Source organism: Struthio camelus, chromosome 20 (genome assembly GCF_040807025.1).
Source record: "Struthio camelus isolate bStrCam1 chromosome 20, bStrCam1.hap1, whole genome shotgun sequence".
Classification (NCBI taxonomy): domain Eukaryota; kingdom Metazoa; phylum Chordata; class Aves; order Struthioniformes; family Struthionidae; genus Struthio; species Struthio camelus.
In genome coordinates, this window is record NC_090961.1 from 11,806,570 (window position 1) to 11,826,188 (window position 19,619).

The window sequence follows — 19,619 nt, forward strand, 5'->3', positions numbered from 1 at the left end:
TCTATTCCAACCGCATCTCTTTTAATCCCAGAAATACAAATCACATTAGCAGCAGCGTTCAGTCTTTTCCAGAGTGCAATTTTGACCCTGAGTTTACAGTAGTAGAACACTTAAGTGGAAGAGTCTAGCAGATTCCTTTGTATATTGGCTGCATTAAACAATTGCAATAGAACTATAAAAAAAAAAAAATCTAGAAAACAGCATATTTCTTGTTCAAGTTCTGCAGAAGAAAGGAGTGAAATGGCCCTCCTGTGTTTTCCACTAGAGGAGCAAAAAGAGCTTGGCAAGAAACAAGTCTCCCCAGCAGCCAGGACAGATATATCTTGGGCCTGGCCCTATTAGATGCTACAACAAAGCAACAAGAGGAACTAGGCAAACTGAAGCACAAAGGGCAGTTATTAGAGACCGGATGCCAGAGTTGGGCATGGACAGATCAAAGCTATGGCCGATGTTAGGGAATCTTCAAGAGGCTCAAGCTAGACTGGACACTTCTTTACAGATTAGTGCAAAAAATGATACCTAAAGGCATTTATTCCCCTTCCCATAGAGTGCATTCAACTCCCTTCACACGAACTTAACTGGCACATAAATTCCATGGTAGTTCAGTGAAATTAGATCCAGAAAAACGCTGAGAGTAAACCAACCCTCAATAGTTTTAAAAGTTGACAACCACTGTAATCTAGCTGTCAAATCACAACCGCTTAACGTGAATCCAACTAACTGCCCAGACACTCCCAGTGCTCAAGCTCCAGAACCGTTCTCCCCTGGGGCCTCTAATGAGAGGAGTGTTTCAAAACCTTCCCAGAGCCCATACAGTGCCTGCTTGAGTGGACTCAGCTAGGCACTGAGAGAATTTACATCCATCCTGGAATTACAGATCTGTTCTTCAGATGCTTGTCTAATCAGCAGCTGATCTTGAACAAGGAATACGCAAGGCCACAGGCAGAATAAATCATATGCCTTAAAAGTAGTAGTTACATCCCAGAATCCAGTGCAAATATTCTCCCAAGATGTCCAATGGCATCTAGCCACCCTTGGCATCAGGATCCTATGTAACTTGTGACGAAGAAAGGACCCAGAAGCTTATTTCCGTGGTGCTTACGCAGGCATTCGGAAGGTGCACTGCCAAGTTTTGTCCAGCAGCAGCTGCTGCAGGCTAGAAGATGAAGCAATCAAAAATACAGCGCAGGCTCACTGCTGAAGTCAGAGAGTCCTCCCTTCTCTGCTGGGGTGAGCTGTGGAGAAAGCAGAGTTGAAACAGAGGTGTCATCAGATCTAAAGCAAATGAGGAGCATGCAAACCTGTGGATGGTGAAGACTGAACTGGCACCTTGTCCAGGGCTAATGACTGCATTTAGTTCCCGCTTCAAGCGTGCTGTAGAGTACAAAGCACACCGGTTTCCTTAAGTTTCCCCTACACAAACAGGGAGAGGCAGGGCTGTTAGTGGCAGTGGGAGCTTCTTGTTGATCCCTTGGTGTTCAGTGCCAAGGGAGGTGCACCACTGCTCACAAACACAGGAGTTCAGTGGCAGGCACGTCCCATTTCATCCACTGGCCAGACTTACCCAAAAGCCAAATAAGAGCACAACAGGACAAAGCGAAGAACTGCTTTAAAGCCTCACCATGACTTGGTTCCCAAGGGAATCAGCTTCTTTTCGGACGGGTCCCTCCGAGTTGGGCATCTCCTCATACTTCTGCTCCTGCCACTCACTGAACTTCACGGAGTGCTTTGGGGTGTAGCTGGACAAATCTGCTGGAAGGACACAGCTGACATGAGTATTCCCCGCCTCCCCAAAAGAGGGCAGGGTCAAGGTCCTGGCAGGGATGGGATGGAGGATGCTTATCTGTAGGGGCAGGGACAAGCCTTGCTCTCTCTAGGAGCTGTCAGTTCCCCTGACGAAGGTTGTGGGCAAACACACACTGGGGCTGTCACAGCAGCACCTACCCTCTTGGTTAGTCAGCCAAGCACATAGTGCAAAGTGTATTTTTAAGTTTTGGACTTGTAACATCTCAGGCCAAAGAGGCCTGAGATTCCCCTGTTCCAGTTCAAGCCCTGTTCCCAGTAAGGCCCAGTTCTGCTGTCAGATGATAGGAGATCATCTCCATCAGTATTTCAGCTGTGTGGAGCCCCACAAGGGAAATTTAGACAGTGCCATACACCACCAATAACCCCACAGCGCCAACACCAGTGCCTGGCTCACCTGAGTTAGGTGTACTGGGATTCAAAGTGCTATTTGGGCATGGAATGAAAAAGGTGCAAGTCTTATCTTCCTCTGTTTCAGAAGCATGTCCTTCCTCCTCCTCTTCCTCTTCTTCTGCTAGTGAGCTCTCTGAGGGGTATTCAAACATGGTCTGCAAACTTGTCTCATTGAAAGAGATCTTCATCTAGATAATAGCAAAGGAGAATTATTAGAAAGTAGCACTAGGAACCACTGATCCCAACACTGACTCTGATATGAATGCTCCTGGCAAAGACCACCTCCCGTCCCAGGGCTGCATCCTGGCGTAAGGATGCTGTTGAGCACTCCCCACACCTTCCCCCTGTGTGCCTTGCGGATTCTCCTACCTCACTGAGGGAAATCACGGAAGCAGATAGCCAAACAGATGGGATGGAGTCAGGAGGCTCAGAGGTCTAGAGTACCTCTGGGCTTTTTTGCCCCTTGCACACACTTTGTCACCATTCCACCACTGGGATGCCCAGCAGCCAGGAGGAGCTGCCTGCACATCCCCCAACTGTAATCAGCGTTGCCAAAGAGTAAAGGGCATCATCCCCAAGCTGGAAAGCTGACGCCTCTAACGCTTGCCAACTCATTTGAGTACCCATGCTCTAGGCAATAGAAATATACTCAACCGCAGCCATCAGGACTACATTTTTAGGAGGATACCATGACAAAAAGCTAGTTAAGCTAGATTAAAAACAGAGATTAATACCAGAAGTAAAAAGATGGAAGCTGCTAAAGGAGAAATGGTAACAGGTAGCATTAGAGATGGAAAATAAAACAAGAGGGAGGTCCTTAAGGTTCTGTTTTGAAGTCAGTTTTATTTAACCTTCTCACTAATGACCTTTGCAAAATAAGTAGGAGCCTGAGAAAATGAAGGTAACTCCAACATGGGACTCAGTCAAGGGAAGAAACAGAATATTTTATGGCTTCTTCAGAAAACTGGAGAGCAGAACGCTAGAAACGGGATGATGTCTAAAACCAAGAACTTGCTTTAAGAGCCTGGTAAAGATTTTAAGCAACAGTGAGAAGTTCACCTGTGAATAACTGAAAAAGAAAACTTCGGATTGGTTACAGTCCTGTAACCATCACCGGGATGGTGCTTAAATAAACCTGGAATAAAGCAAGGAATTTCCACTAGAAATAGGGAATTACTAATACGATAGTCCATCAGACATTTTAAAGACAGCTATTCTGATAGGTTTTATACTAATCCTTCCTTTTATCCTGCAATAAATCTGCTTCTTGCATACATGATGCATGGATTTGCAGCCACGATTGACTCACCTCCTGCGTGTAAACACCCCCTTCCTCCTCCCCCTTGTGCTGTGCGCTGCAGTCCACAGAATCACCAAGCACTTCAGGTTGAGGTCTCTGGTCCAAACTCCTGCTCAGAGCTATGTCAGGTTGTCTAACAAAGTTCTGAATATCTCCAAAGATGTAGATCCCCCTCCCTCTCCGGGTCCTTGTTCCAGCATTTGACCATTCTTATTGTCAATGATTTTTTTCCCTTTACATCTGATCAGAATCTCCCTTGTTGCAACTTGTCGTGCCCTTTACCTCTTGTCCTTTCTCCATGCACCTCCAGGAAAAGCCTGGCTCCTGCTTCTCTCACACTCAGTAGGTAGTTAAGACAGCAATTAGATAAACGCACACGCACTTCTCCGGGCTGAACAAACGAGCTCCCTCAGCCTCTCCTCATATGCCATTTGCTCTAGCCCCATACCATTTTGGCAGCCTCAACTGAACTTGCTCCAGTTTGTCAGTGTCTTTGCTGTACCAGGAAGCCCAAACCCAGACACAGTGCTCCAGATGTGTTCTTATAAGTGCCAAGCAAAAGCAGAGGGAAAGGATTGTTCCCCTGCTGGGTACAGCCTTACATGTCTTAATTATGTACAGTCCTGCTTAGAAGATCCAGTTAAAATTCATCTTTCTTGAACAGGTGGACATGAGGTTTAGTTTGTTCACACTAGCGAAATAAAGGTTGAAAGAAAGTATAATAGCGCTTTACAAGCACACCAAGAAAATAAACACTAAGGAGCAGAGAAAAGCTGCTGATGCCAGCACACAACACAGACAAACAAGGAGGATAAGCTTGCCAAGAATAAGTTTAAGCCAAAAAAAGGGAAGCATCTAGCCAGCAGCGGATGAAGCAGCCCTAAGCAGGCTATCAAGCAAACACGCACCAAGCGTTTCACTGCTTCTCTTCTGAACAGCAACAAGGGGAACTTGATTCAAGTCTGGGTGACAAAGCAAGGACCTAATGCCTCCTCCACACTGCAAATACGTATATTGGAGCTATGTGCTATTCTGTGCGAGTCCAGGATGTACTTCCGACCTAGGATGGCTCCCTTCCCCACGTTACCAGGGGAAGGAGGGCCGGAAGCAGCAGTGAGGGCAACCAGCTGCAGTTCCCATTCCTTGCCCTGGTCCTGGCCAGGGCAGCTCCACCTTCAGCCAGACTACACATGGAAGGGAGTGATTGTATTTTAGAGAAAAGGGCTTGAAAGAAAATGGCCCTGAAGATCAGAATATCCCAGTTGCTGTTTCCTGGGAATATCTCATCCCTGCTGCTGACCTAGATGCTCCCTGATCCGAGCCAGGCAGCGACTGTTCACAATATCATGTCTGTGCTCCACGTGCGACCGACGCTGCCAGGCACAAGGGCCTCGAGGGTGGAAGCGCCCCAGGACTCCTGGAAGCTCAGAAGCTATCCCAGAGCTCAGTCACAGCACACAGTCTGCTTACAAGCACCAGCAACGTACTCTGAAAGACAAGAAACGTCTAAGCTAACGTTGCTTCTGAACAACGGAAAATAAGGGGGGACAGGGCAGATGTGCCAGGTTTTCAAGAATTTAACCTCGGGAGATGGAACTACGTTTTCCCATTTTCTGCTAACAGGAGGAGATCTCCAAGAAAAATGACTTTGAGTCTAAAGGACAAGAAAGAGAAGTGACAGAAGCACCAGTCACAGGTTAGGGAATGCATACTGGGAGGCTGCAACCGTACACATCAGAAGAGGGTACAATCCTACGGGGAGAAGCAGGTTAACACCTTGCTCCCTCATGCTCTCCCTGCAGCATTTTCATGAAAAATTAACAGAACTGCTAGTCCAGGCCAGACTCCTAATTTGGAGCAAAGCTGTGAGTAGTGCAAGAGGAGAAAACAGCCCCATCCAGGGAGTAAAGCCAAAGAGGGAGCAGAAAGCAACAGGAAACCAACAGGTTCAGGAGACCTCCCCTACACAGTGCTCAGAGACAATGTGCCAACAGTACAGCCCAGCCCAGTCCTTGAATTAAAGTAGTTCCCAATTGCCCACAGCTAATTTGGCTTGGGTGACGCTTGCTTCTAGCTCACAGAAACTGAGCTCAGTGTCCTCCAGAACCGCTCTTCCAACAGGGTTTGTCAAATACCTGCTGCAGACAGGCTGCAGCCTTGTACACCACAACACTGAAGCTACAACAAAAGAAAAAAAATCATTAACTACAGTGGGGCCAGCCCCACGCAAACAGGGCCCCAGCCCGAAGGAGAGCTCGTAACACGTGATAGCTGCTGCCTTAGCACCACCTCCAGTACAGCCTCTGCAAAGGGCTAACTTACCAGGCAGTCCTGCTTGGCACAGCGTTACAACAGCGCAAGACTCCAGCATAAAAACCACACCAGCCTCCTCCGCAGTAGTGTCCCCGTTGCCCTGCACCCAAAGCTGCAGAGCCGAGAGAGCGTGAAGAACCAGGAAAGGCCTTAGAGCTGCTGGGTGGGAGAACCAGGCTGCAATAAAACACTTGAGGACGCACCCAGGGAGAGCAAACACGGGAGGAACAATCACTCGCTGGCACAGAGCCAGGCTCCCCGCTCTGTGCCCGAGGCTCCCTTCCCCACACCTGTGCCCTAGCCCTGGGGCACCCGTTTAAGCTTGCCCACGCAGAATCGGTGCCAAGTGAAACACAAACCCCGAAAACCAAAGCAACGAGCCTGCAGAGTGCTGCGGTATCACCACGCAAGCTTTCCTCCTCAAACACAAGGCCATTGCAGGGGAGGATGAGGAAGCACAAAGCAGCTCTACTCGATCCAGGAGAAGATGGAGAGCAACTACTTGGACAAAACTTGAGGAAACATGGGTCAACGTAACTATCTCAAGAAAACCTCTGAGCAGCAGACGAGCAGCAGTGAGCACTGTCAGAGCAGTGTTTAGGGAGCACGGACAGGTTTGGTCCCAGGAAGCAGCTAAAAAATTGGAAGCCCAGTAACGGCACAGATAACAGGTCACAGTTTGCGCAGGCAGAAGACAGGCAGCCTCTTGCTCGACCGTATAGACTTTCATGGCCGCACAAAAGGCGACAGGGGCCGTTTGCTTTAGAACAAAAACGTATTCCAAGGAGCCAAGCACACTCGAGCGCAGTCAGAAGCTGCTCATTGTATCTTAGCAGTGATTCCTCCATTCCTGCTCTGACAGCAGCTGCCAGTTGCTGAAAGGAGAAATTCTGCATCCTTCAGCTGTGGATGCTTGCAAGGATCTGTCACTATTTGCTACCTGAACGCTTTACCCAGAACTGTCACGTAACCAGAGCCCAACCCCAAAACATATACCCATATATTAATGCTCTGCCCAGCGATCAGAGCCACACTGGGAAGAGTAAGGCAGGCTTTTCAGGGAATGCTGTGCTGTTAAGCCCCTCAATTCTTGTTGCCATAGCAAAAATCCTTATTTATTTGCTATGATTTTAACAGCAATGAGTAACAGACCACCCAGAAAAGAGAAACTAGGGTAAACATTGCCCAGCAAGCCTAACTGAAACGTTATACGTGGCCCACTTAGAAATAAAATCAACCTTTCAGGGTTTCAGGAGACGCAAGGCTGTCAGGAAATTCATTCGAGTCTGCACCCAGACCAACATCTGAAGAGCTCCCATTTACAAAAACAGACTGGAAAAAAAAAAACACAAAAAAACCTTGCTTCAGAAAGTCAAGGTGGGAAAGCTTGCAGAGTCCATAATTAATGAAATCAGGCATATGCCCGATTGCTTCTCACAAACCCTGAATATCACAGCATGTCTTATGAGCAAACCATGAGTTTAATTTGCATCCTCAGCTCCACAAGCATTTTCTTTATTGTGCCTTTTCTCTTATCCACCCACCCTGTATCACATTCACTGCTTGCTAGATGTGGCAAAAGCAAAGCGATAATGCCAGCGTTAAGGTGTTTTACACCTTGGGAACAGGGACACCTTTGGCATTTTGTGTCATTAAAAGGAGAAATCACCCTTTGCTTTATCTGATACTCTAGCAAGGAACAGAGTCAGGGACAGCACCTCAGCAGCCTGTGATGGGACTGAAAATGGCAGAGACACCGTGTCCAAGCAACCTGTTCCCCTTCCCCAAGCAGCAGGTGTGAACGACTGTTCCCCCAGCCTGCATCTCTCCTGTGGAAGTTGCAAGGGGCATTGCTGCCATCTCTCCCTCAGCGTGCAAAGGAGCCGGATGGGAAGGCACGTCACGAAGCACAAGGTGCAGTTTATTCCTGATGCTGTTAATGTGACACAGTGCCTCCAACACATCCAACCCACCACATGCTTTTTCTGCAGAGACTAGATACGAGAGCAGCAGCCGCCACGGCTGTGACCAGAGGGATATAACCGTTTTTCTGTAATGTGGTTATGCTACCCAAGTATTTCACAAGATCCTAGGCTGGCCAACAGCTGAGTAGCACCAGTGATCAAAGACTGCTTGTTTTCAGACACTAATTCCGTATAAGCATCCTCTCTCCCCAAGCAATATAATCCTGACGTGACAAAATTAAGGACTGTAGGAGTCAGTGCAGTCCCTAGGATCCACATGGGCTGCCACTGTGCTGCTGGGTATGATTTACAGCAGCTGGTTTAGCAGCTTTTCAGACCTGGTCAACTAAATGCCTTTCCCACCAGTATCAGCAGGAGGGTTTCAGCTGACATCTGCAGGAAGTGTGGACAAAAACACAAGAAATCATATCAGTCATCTGAAAACTGCAACAGCAGACAGCTGGGGCTACACCAGGAAGCCTGCTGATTTACAGCATCCCATACCGACTGGCAAAACAATAGCCTCACAAGCCAGGCAGCAAAGCTCCCAAAGCACCAGAACCCGTTCAGTAGGTTGGTTTAGGCTCTGCCCAGCAGAGCTCAGGCTCTGTGCGAGGAAGGGGATCTTCTAGTCTTAACACAGAAGCAACCACTCGGCTCCAAGCTCCAGGCAGCAAGAGAGAAGATAAGAGAGAAGGCCCCTTTGCAGAAAAATAACTGGTGGTGAGAACAGAAACAGAGGGTAGAAGCAGATGTTTTACAGAGGACAAAGATCCGAAAAGGATCTACCTTGGACCTTCCATGTGACCCAGTGTGCCAATTCTCATGGGTCAGCAAATTTAGTAAAAGGAGGAGGAGGAAGAGTTCCTAAACTGCATACCTCTGTGGGCGCTTGCATTTTTTCACTACAACCTGCAATCAATGATCTACAAAACTCTCATGTGATGCAGTTTTCTCTATGAAACTTTAGATAAAGGATCTTTGGGAAGATTAGCCATTTAATGCAAGTTAGCAAGGAGCTTATCTACATGCCTCTACTTGTCCTGAAAATATGGTCATGTGTCAGCCCAAATTGTTGACTAACTCCGGGCACACACAAGCTCTACGCATGGCAGCCCAGAATAGTACCCTCAGGGCTGCAAACTTACAGACTAGCTTTGCAATAGCATCAGCATATTAAGGAGGCATTTGCTGTCACCCAGGAGAAGATAAGGAGCTTTTGTACATCTAAAGCTTTTCCTCGACATAGGAAGAAAGTTGGATTTTTATTTTTTTCTTTCTTTACTTTTTTTTTTTTTTGGATGAAGAGACCAAGTTCCCTGTTTTCACTGACAGCTGCCCCTGCGAGTGGAGGGGACTTGAAACTGGGTTTCTGTATCACAGATTAACCTTGTACTGCTATGGCTGAAGCAACCTAAGGAACCCCAGTAAGCCTGAATAATTGCAGATAGCACTTCGGAAAAGTACGTTCCTTTCATTGGATACAAAAGTTTTGAGGCACAGAAGTTGATTGCTCCGTCACAGGTTCACTGGATGATGATGCTTTTCCCAAGAAGTGTGTTTTCTAAGGGTAATGCTGAGTTTTGCTCAATGATTAACTCCATAACACAGTTAGTTACTGAATGGAGCTAGCAACACTCAAGTTTTACAGCAGTAGCATGACAAGGGAGCACTGTGTTGGTGGCAAAGGAGGGAGTGCCTCCAGGATCGCATCCCAACTCGCAAGCCACAAGGCAGAACACGAAAGTCTCCATTTACAAGGCAACCCACAAAGCTGGCTCTGTGTAATCAATATGCTGAAGCACATGGTAGATAGGAGCAATGCATGGAGATTCGAAATATTAAACTCCTTGTACGAGACACAGGGAAGTTTCAAATTCCTGATGAGAAGGGACAGTGCAGGGACAGTCCCAGAGAGCACCACAAGGCCAACAGCTCTTTGTTAACTCTTCTCGTGACTGCATCAGCCAAGAAGGGATGCAAGTGCCCAAACAACCCAAAAGGCAGTTGGAGCCCGAGTCTGACATGGTACAAAGCAGCTATTCACCAAAAAAGCCACTTCATTCCTTTGCACATCTGCGGACAGAGCAGCTAGAGCCTCTAGCAGTTTAACAAGCAATTCAAATATTTAACTTACTTAGCACAAACGAATTGGACAAGTCTCTCTACATACATGAAATAGATCTCATCTGAATACACAAAGCGAGCAGGCACAGGGAAGCTACAAGTAGCGCCAAGACTTGGTGCCTTCATAAACTAAGTGCAAAACTCACAGGCAGCAGAGGATTTTGCCTTGCAGGCAGCTCCAAGGGGCTGCCTGTCAACTCGTGGCTACAAAGCGGTGCAGTGTTGGGAGATGCCACCCACAAACACTTCTGTGCAACACGGTCTGACTAGAGCAGTCATAACGATTACCCTTCTCCTGGTGAACCTTCTCCAACTTGGAACAGGACAGAGCATTATTTTCCAGGAAATAAGAAGCTGGGAAGAGAATTACTTCCCGCCCTGGCATGGAGGTTATTCTAGACTTCAGGCCTGAAAGGCTGAAATTCTGTTCAGAGTGACATGAACAGAATTAGCTGCACTACAGAGTTCATGTCTATCTTGCTATTTTTCTTTATACTACTAATATGCAAAAAGATGCTTCCTCAAAGAGACGTGACTAAGTCTAGCAAGTTCACCTGGAGCTTACAGATATGCCCTCTGACCTGCCTTTTCACTAGCTGCAAGCTATACAATTTGCCTGAAGCATAACAAGTGTTTTGCTCCCACAGTGACCTTAAGATATTTTCTTCAGCTTGCTTATAGTCAATCAAATGCCTATGAAACAGAAAGCAGATCCGTCCTGACAAATTCCCAAGATAACTCCAAGGGCACTTCTCAGAAAACTTTATCCTCAAGTTCTTTCAGTCCAGATTTTCCCAGGATGTTTGCAAAGTTTTTCTGTATGATACAGATACTTCACACGACTCTTCCTACGCAAACTGTTCAGAGATAAAGTTACAGCTTGGTGACATACCCCTGTCCCACTGCACAGTCACTAGAAAGAGTCTGGGTTTATAAATAGCTTTACAATTGCCCAGCAATTAGCTTTACAATAGCTTTACAATTTCCCTCGGCAAAAGTGTGCTAAAGCTGAACAGCTGCAGAACCCCAGAGATGCCCAGAGGCGAAGGAGATACTGCTGCAGCAGGTCCTATTGAGGTTCCCTATGCTGACTTAGAGCCCGGAAACTAAATGTTTTAATTTCTGCGACCGTTTCCCACATATAACGCTGACAAGTAGGACTCTTCCCCTAGGCAGGCTGAGTGTGCAGTTCCTAAGCCCTTCTAAGGAACACTGCGACCACACACTGGAAAAAACAGGAGGAAAAAAACCGCAAAGCAAGACAAGCTGAATACCTGAGATGGAGGGAAATTATAAGCCATCACCAATCTGGTCCACAGATTAAGGAAACCAATTAAGATAATGTCAAATGTAATCCGCGTGATCAGAATTCAGAGCGCAAAGCGCTTGAAATCTCCTCTCGAGCTCTGGGGACAGGCTGAGCCCTGGGCACGTCCGAACCAGCTTCAAAGGCAGTGTCGTCTTTTATTTGCGTAAGAGCTTCTATTTTAGCCCTCCTGTCCTGTTCATCGTGCTATGGACAGTGGCGGGCAGACCAGGGATGAGATGAAGAGAACCACAGGGAATTTGGGAACAGCTCAGACTGTCGCCCGAAGCACTGCTTCACTAGGCGAAATATGGGAGCGGCAAGGCCAAGGAGAATCACAGAGTCACAGAAAGTTTCCCATTGCAGAGACGAGATAAACATTACTCATCTGCTCTGCCAGTGGCTTAGTACAGCAAAGCACCAGCACTTCCATGAGCTGATAGGCAGACAGGAAACATCTCCCCACCGATATTCCCTGGTGCAGTTTGTAAGGTGGTTTAAAGACCCTAACTGCAACAAGATCCTGGTTCCTTCCAAGTCTTCAGCCACCAACGTCATAATCTAAAACCAGCAGAAGTAAAAAAGAGCAGGGAAGCTGCGCTCTCTGAATGAAACAGTTCAGCTCAAAACCGACAGCTAGTGGCAATCACCTGCACAGGAGAGGGACCAGGTCTGATTGTCTAAGACCACATATTTTCTGAACAGGACTAGCGACTGCTGCCCTCATTTACCAAAAATTCAATACATCCATGTCAGATAAAATATTTAGCCCCTTCTTAAAGGTGGCAGATATATTTCCCCCATCAGAGGCACAGAGATGAGACAGAAAACTGAACAGCAAGGCACAGACGCTCTAGGAAGCTAAACAACACCCTTGTCAACCTGATCCCTCCAAAAGCCAGAGAAGAGGGACTCTACATAAGGTTTTAGAAAGAGATTTCTGCTTCTATCACCAGGTTAATTTACTTGTGTTACATCTTGCAAAAAACTACTTCAGGCAGTTACCATATTTAGCTTCTACATTGTGCAGACTTGCTCCAAACAAGTTTGGGCAACAGTTCAAGATGCTCAGCCCTGCCAGCATCTCAAACCTACATCTGGTTCTCACAGGAGACCACCTCCAGCAGAACTGAACAGATGGAAAGCTACAGAGCGAGAAGTTAAGCAGGTTAGACCAACAAAACTGCTGCCCAATCCTCTTCATGATGAACAGCTGAAAGATGCTTAGAGTAATTTTTCAACAGACGTTTAAGTGGGCATTTGCAAGCCATATTCAGACATTAAGCTGCTCAAAGTGTTAGAAAATTGACCACGCTAACCTGGAAGATATGATCTTCAAAGACAACTTTGCAAAAAAGCAGTAAAGTGTTAGGCTCAAACTGTTTTGTGTCCCACCAATCTTGTTGTTGTAAGCCCTGTTTATACAAGGCTGCAGCTCATCTTCCAGCGCTCAGCCAACTGCGACAAGCACAAATTATTAAAGGTCGCCCATAGTCTGATGTCTGTTGGCTCTCCCTTGGGTCCCAGGTCCTGTTATTTCCAGGACGTTGAGTGGCCTGCCTGGAAGTCACCTTTCCTGCAAGATCCCAGAGAGACGGGATTCAGCTGGTTGCTGGAGAGGGCAAACGTACTGCAATTCAGGATGAATTTCAGGAGTGACAAGATGTACAGAAGGAGCATGGTCTTGGCAGACTCCATACACACAGGACCTTCACAACAGGGTCCAACCTAAAGCCTGCCTCCCCGCAAGTTGAAAATACGAAGCGTGAAGACAGGCAACAACTTCCCAGGGCCCCACCTGGCTCAACAGTTTGCATCCCTTTCCAATCACTCACTCCAACATGCCAGTCACAGGTTTTACAGAAACCAAGACCTCTATTGTGCTGACAACCTTATGTATGTTATTTTGGCTGGTAACCAAACTTTAAGATTGGCTCTTGTCAGTTCAATCAAGCTGGATTTTATCCTACGAGATGCAAAGGATCCACATCCTGCAGCAAAGCCTCCTCTCCCTCCTGAGGCTGCTGTGCTCCCCAGGGGCTGCTACCGGACTGAAGTCCCTTTACTTCTTTGGTAATAACAGAGTACCAAGATGAGCACTGAACAGAGGTCGTCAACAGCGTTCTGCGTCCTCTCTGCATCCCCAATTTAGAATAAGGGTCAGCAGGTCTCCTTCCGCCCCTGCACACATATCCTGTCCTCACTGAAAGAGCTGAGACAGCTCAGCCAGCCTTTTTCAGCAGCTGCCCAATGCTCAGCTTCAAACATATCTGTACAAAGCTGCAAATGCTCACTTAGTTTCCAAACTGAAGACACCTCCCACCCCCGGCTTGAAACGCACTCACTGTGATACGCTTTGGAGAGGTCTCTTAGAACAGCTACAGAGTAGATGAACAGTCACAAAGGGCCTCGTAACAGCACTACGGGAGCCCAACAGATCAAACTCCCTGCCCGTACAGGCAGCCTGGCCTCTGTTACAAGCACAGCTGGGGGCTCTGCCTTCCACCTGCAGATCTTGGCCACAGACCATTGTACACAACCCCATGTTCATCTTCATAGCCCTCAGTGAACAACTGTCCCACCGCAGCAGCTCTCATCGCTTAAACAAAAGACCTGAGAAACCATTTTTCATTCTAACACAGAAACAGCTTCAGCCTTCCATGGGTTCCTCTCCCTCCCTCATCAGCTCAGTATCTACCTGGGGATGGCAGGTCCAACCGCAAAGCAAACAGCTCTTTCACACATTTGAAGTGTCTGGAAGGAGTGATAAAGCTGTTTTTCCTGAAAGGCCTTGAAGACTAGCAGCAAGAAACCAGCATCCCTCAGGCCACAGCAGCGAAGCCACTGATGTAAGTTGGTTCTGCTGCAACGTCCCCACCAATCGCCATGCTTCCAGATCTGAGACCAGGAGGCTGGAGCTCCTTCCACAGAAACCAGAACTACAATAGAACTTACTCCTGGCCAGTCCCAGCCATCCTCCTACCACCAAAAAGCCATAGAGGATGTGGACTAACGCAGCTCCAGCTGGCTAGCATCTCTACCATAGTCAGCAATGAGCAGCCAGACAATGGGACAGCAAAACAGGAGGCTGACTTTGGCATTTGAAGAAAAATAAAATGTGTCACACAACAATCAGTCTAAACGCCACAACTACCTTTATTCTGTACTAGTATATCTTTAACCTCATCTTTAAGCGCAGATACCTGTCTATCCATAGGAATATGGAATTACCAGGCTGCATTAGATCTGTTGTTTATCTAGCCCAGCTTCCTGATGGGCACCAGCTAGTGGATGAAGTTTTCCAAGTAATCAAAGTCTTACTAAACACTGCTTTCTTGAGCCTGAAGCATACTTAAAGATCTTTCAGCAAATCCAAGGCGAGGTTCAGGAATAAACATGCTCTGGCCACATGCAGGCTCATCTGGCAGGTCTGCCTGGAGAGAAGGGACCCCCAAAAATCCCAGTAATTGTTCACTGAAACCAGTATCAATTTTTGATATTGGTAACAGGACAAGAGGCAATGGGCAGAAACTGAACCACAGGAAGTTCCATCTGAACCCGAGAAAAAACTTCTTCACTGTGAGGGTGACAGAGCATTGGAACAGGTTGCCCAGAGAGGTGGTGGAGTCTCCTTCGCTGGAGATATTCAAAAGCCGTCTGGATGTGATCCTGGGCAATATGCTCTAGGTGACCCTGCTTGCGCAGGGAGGTTGGACTAGATGATCTCCAGAGGTCCCTTCCAACCTAAACGATTCTGTGATTCTGTAACTCCCAAAGTGAAATGGGCATTGGTTTTGCCGAGCAGCTAGAGCTTGCAGTTCACAGGAAGGGTTTGCTTCTGTGCAATTCATGCCAAAACCAAGTTTCTGAAAACCCCGACTTATCTACAAAACAAAACCCTTGTTTTTGGCTGGTTTCCTTGACGACACACAGAGATCTCTTGGGTAGGAACCAAGGAATGTGTTCTAATACTAGCTCCTTCCTTTTCAGGCATCAACACTCAGCCTTATTATACAGAGTAAAAGCCACAAACATCCTCTAGGTTCAGAGTAAACAGAAATCTTTCTATTTGCTACACCATCTTCTAAATTCTGCTTACAAAGTCAAATGGCACTCTATGCTTGCCACCTCTAGCTCAGCAAAGGGAATTGGAACAAAACCTATTATTTTTCCCCCACTACAACACCACATTAAATTTATAGGGAAACATATGCGGCTTCACTAATACACTTTAGGCTGGATCTTATTTTCTGAAGGGTCCCCATTCATTTCAACCTGTTGAACTCTGCAATGTAACAGTAGTTCCTCCTTGCCTTTTAATTTCTCTCTCTTTAGAAACTAGTTCTTTATGGGAGTTCTCATGTAAGACATCTTCCCCGACATATAATTCTCAGCAAAACCCATTACTGTTGTACAAGGGTCTCACAATGCTTAGCATGCTTCATCTTCAAAGTGTCTGCAGAGTAGGACAGTTAATGCTATTATGCTGATAAGAACAGAGGCAGAGAAGCTACATGACCTGCCCAATGTCATCCAAGTCCAACACAGAGCAGGCAAAATAGCTGTCAAAAAAATTTGTAGAGCCATATATTATTCTAGGTTGGGAAAGGACCTCGGGAGGTCTCTAGTCCAAATTCCTGCTCCAGGCGGGTCCAACTAGATCAGACTGCTCAGGGCTCTGCTCAGGCAAGCTTCAAATAGCTCCAAGGATGGAGACGCCACCACTTCTCTGGGTCCCTGTTCCAGTGTTTGACCACCCTTATAAAGTTCAGCTGCTGCACTAGCCTTGTGCCCATCTCTCTCCTTCCTTTTTGTACTGTTTAAGGACAGCTTCCACTGCACTACATTTAATTACTTTTGCTTACTTGAGGCTTTGTTTTCTTACAAGCAAGGCTGCGCTGCACAGAAAAATTAGCTCCTTTGGCTGCATCAGAAGCTGGGCTTACCTAGAGAAGTTTGTCCCTCAATGTCTCCTCTATGCTTTCTGCTCCATCCTAAGACCACCTGTAACTATAACATGTCTTCTGGATGTTTTCACCATTTACACCATGCGCATCATACCCGATTTGGTATTGATCTGATTTCTACCCCAAACTGAACAGAGCAGAGCCAAGAAAACTGCTGGAATCTACGCAAGTCAGAAAGTTTTTAAGACACACCATGATTCCAGTCTGACCAAGCACACTTCCCTGCAGCAGGACAAGGAAGAACTGCAGTAACACTAGGCGAGAACCAACGCTCATGCTTATTTGCTTTTTCTGGTACAGGGCTCTCATGCTTCAAATCTGCCCCCTGCATTCGTCACGATCAAATAGATACAGACTGTGCGCTCTTATAAAAGAATATAACAACAGTATGCCGTGAGGAACAGCACTCGCTACCTCCCTTCTAACTGAGATGCACTCTATTCAAAGGATTTCCTCAAACTATAACGCTTAGTGCTTCAGGCACTGTGGCCATGTGGATTCAGTCCGTCAAATATTTAATTGAGGTTAGGTAACGGAACGTCAAATGTCTCTTCCTGCTTTGGGAAAACATGTCACGTCTCAAACCTAGAAATCGGGATTTGTAACGACATAATCCCTATGCTGCTTGTCACCACAGTGTTCTGCTTTGGTAGCAGAGCAATTCACACCTACTTCTTTGGCTCAGCAAAATAATCCACTTTTTCAATATGACTATGTCTTTATCACATCCAGCTGCGTTTCCTGAAGCCATACAATGATTAATTCTCAATTTAAGGTTCAGGAGAGTCAAAGTTAGATCCCAAGCGGTGAGAAAATCTGGCATTTGCTCCAAAGATGCTTGGAGCAATAGATACCTCACACTTCTTCAGGGACAAGCAGCAATTGCACACCATAATGAACTGACAGGTGGTGTAATCATATCAAGAGGAGATAAGTTGTTGCTGATCTTTTTCCGCCTAATAGAGACCTAGTTCTCGAGCCTCTATCAATAGATCACTAATCCAGCGAAGGTGGCAACGTCACATTGCCCACTGTACCCTGGGACAAGCCAGGCGGTGAGCACAGGGAGTCCGACTCATCTAACGCTCATTAGACAGAGTGAGCAGGACCGGAGAGAAAGAAAGTTTGCAGCCAAACCATGCGACCTGTCTCACTTGCTAACTCCACAAAAATTTTCCTTTCTGTTATCACATCTCCTACTTGAAAGGAACCAAGAAGGCATCGTAAGAGAGGCGCTGTAGTTATCACAGGTCATATCCCATTCTGATACGTTTAACGGAATTGGGATGCAATCTGTTCCCTCTCGAAGGCACCCCCCGGCTCTAAAACGGGCCGGAGGCATCAAACAGTGCCACCCATCTTCCCTCCCAGATGCCCACAGAGGGGCTGATGAAGTTACAATCACAAAGCGCACAGAACAAGCCAAGCGAAATAAGAAGCTCCTTTTAGCATCACCGTTCAGAAAGAGAGGCACCCCAGGTAGTTACCTTCTTACGGCGGCCTGTTTTGCTCATGCACGACCTCTCCAGGGACAGGTAGCCACCAATCACTTCAATCTCATTCACAGTGGGGTAGCGCTTTTTAAGAGCCACCCCCGCTTGGGACACATCAGCGTTCTCCACAGCTTTGTTCTTTCCTTTGTTTTCCTCCTCCTCTTCGTCTTCCTCCCGCTGCAGCCGTCCGCTGGCATCAGTCAAAGTCTGCAAGCCCGAGACGACGGTCTTCCTTTTGGGCACTACAGTGAACGTGTTGCCTCCTCGCTGATGGCTGGCAGGGGAGACAGAGTGGGGTTTGTAGAGGGGCACAGCGGAAAACTCCATCTCCAGGTCAGAGACAGCTTCTCGAGGCTGGTCTACCAAAGTCCCCGTCCTCACAGCCGAGCCACCCTTGGGGGAAAGCTCCCCGCTGTCCAGCTCCACAATGTCATCGATGTAAGTCACAGGTACCAAAGGATCCCGACGTGCCGGCAGGGAAGCAACAGGCTCTTCCTGCTCCTTAGCGGAAGCTCTCGGGGGCTCCTGCTGGACCTTGTGCTCCGAGGGTGGCGGCGGCCCCGGTTTCGTGCTCTGGGCCGGAGCCTGCGGAGCCGGGCCTCCCTCCCGGCGGGGCACGAAGAGGAAGGAATTGCGCGAATTCAGGCGCAGCTTGGCCAGGGCCTGCGCCTGCAGGTCGTGGGCAGGGATGGCAGCCAAGTCTGGCTTGGGGGCCGGGAGGATCTCGAAGGAGCCTCCGGCCTTGGGGGCAGCCGCCGAAAGCGGCTGGGTAGAGCTGGTGGCACTGGGGGCCAGACTGGCACTGGGTGGAGGCGACACGGCCGCTTTGGCCTCCTCCGGCTTTGGCCTCCTGGCGTTGGCTCTGGCATGGGAAGCGCTGGCGGATGGCACTGGCGGCCCCTTGGGCGGCAGAGTCCGGCCGGCCGGGCCGGCGCCGGCCTCGGGGGCACGGCTGCCGGGGGGCAGCCCCCGCGGCGTCACCGTGAAGGAGTTGGAGCCGATCTTGTGCAGGAAGCAGTTGGCCTGGGGGGCCGCGGCCCGGGGGGCGCCCGGCAACGGCGGGGGGGCGGCCGGTACCGCTCGGGGGGCCGCGGCCCGGGGAGGGGGGGCCGGTTCCCCTTGGGGGGCCCGGGGGGGGGTCGGCAACGGCCGGGGGGCGGCCGGTACCGGGTGGGGGGCGGCAGCCCGGGGGGGGCCCGGCGCCGCCGGTGGCGAAGGCGGCGCCGCCTGAGGGGGCGCCGCGGCCGGGGGGGAGGTCGCGGCCGGGGGGGAGCCGGGGGCGGGCCCGGGCCCGGGGGCCGGCGGCGCCTCCCCGCCGCGGCGGCGGCGGCTGCGCGGCCGCGGGCCGCCGAACTTCTCCAGGAGGCGGCTGACCGTGCCCGGCTCGGCCGCCTCGGGCGGCTCGGCCGCCTCGTAGACGAAGACCTGGTCGGCGCGGATCTCGGCGAGGGCGGCGCCCTTGCGGGCCAGCAGCTCCCGCAGCGGGTCCGGGCGCCGCGGCGGCGGCGAGGAGGAGGAGGAGGAGGAGGAGGAGGCGGCGGCCGGGTCCCGGCGGCGGCCGGGCAGCGCGTCCCCGTCGGCGAAGCAGGCGGCGGCGTCGGGCTGCGACTCGATGATGAGGATGTTGTCGGCGCGGATGGTGCGGATGCCGGGCACGGCGCTGTACAGCTCGAGCAGCTGCTGCAGGGGCCGCGCCGCCCCGGGGCCGGGGCCGGGCAGCCCCTGCCGCAGCCGCCGCCGCTCGCTCTCCAGCCGCATGAAGGGGTTCTCGTGGAGCGGGCCCAGGCTCTCGGCCACCACCAGCCGCTCGCCCGCCGCCGCCGGGGGCTGGGGCTGGGGCTCGCCGCCGCCGGCCGCCTCGGCCAGCTTGGCCCGCTTGCGCTCCAGGATCTCCCGCTTCCAGGCGGGCTGCGCCCGCGGCCCGGCGCCGAGCGGCGGCTCCGCGCTGCTCAT

General features: G+C 49.5%; 1 protein-coding gene across 1 annotated transcript; it reads right to left on the reverse strand.

Annotated features, from left to right (window-relative positions):
• On the reverse strand, positions 1–19,619 carry TPRN (taperin). Its single transcript, XM_068914425.1, has 4 exons — positions 17,661–19,619; positions 2,201–2,384; positions 1,622–1,752; positions 1–1,235 (listed from the first exon to the last, which is right to left on the reverse strand). Exons 1-4 carry the CDS (start codon positions 19,617–19,619, stop codon positions 1,173–1,175), a joined length of 2,337 nt encoding a protein of 778 aa, XP_068770526.1. The 3' UTR covers positions 1–1,172.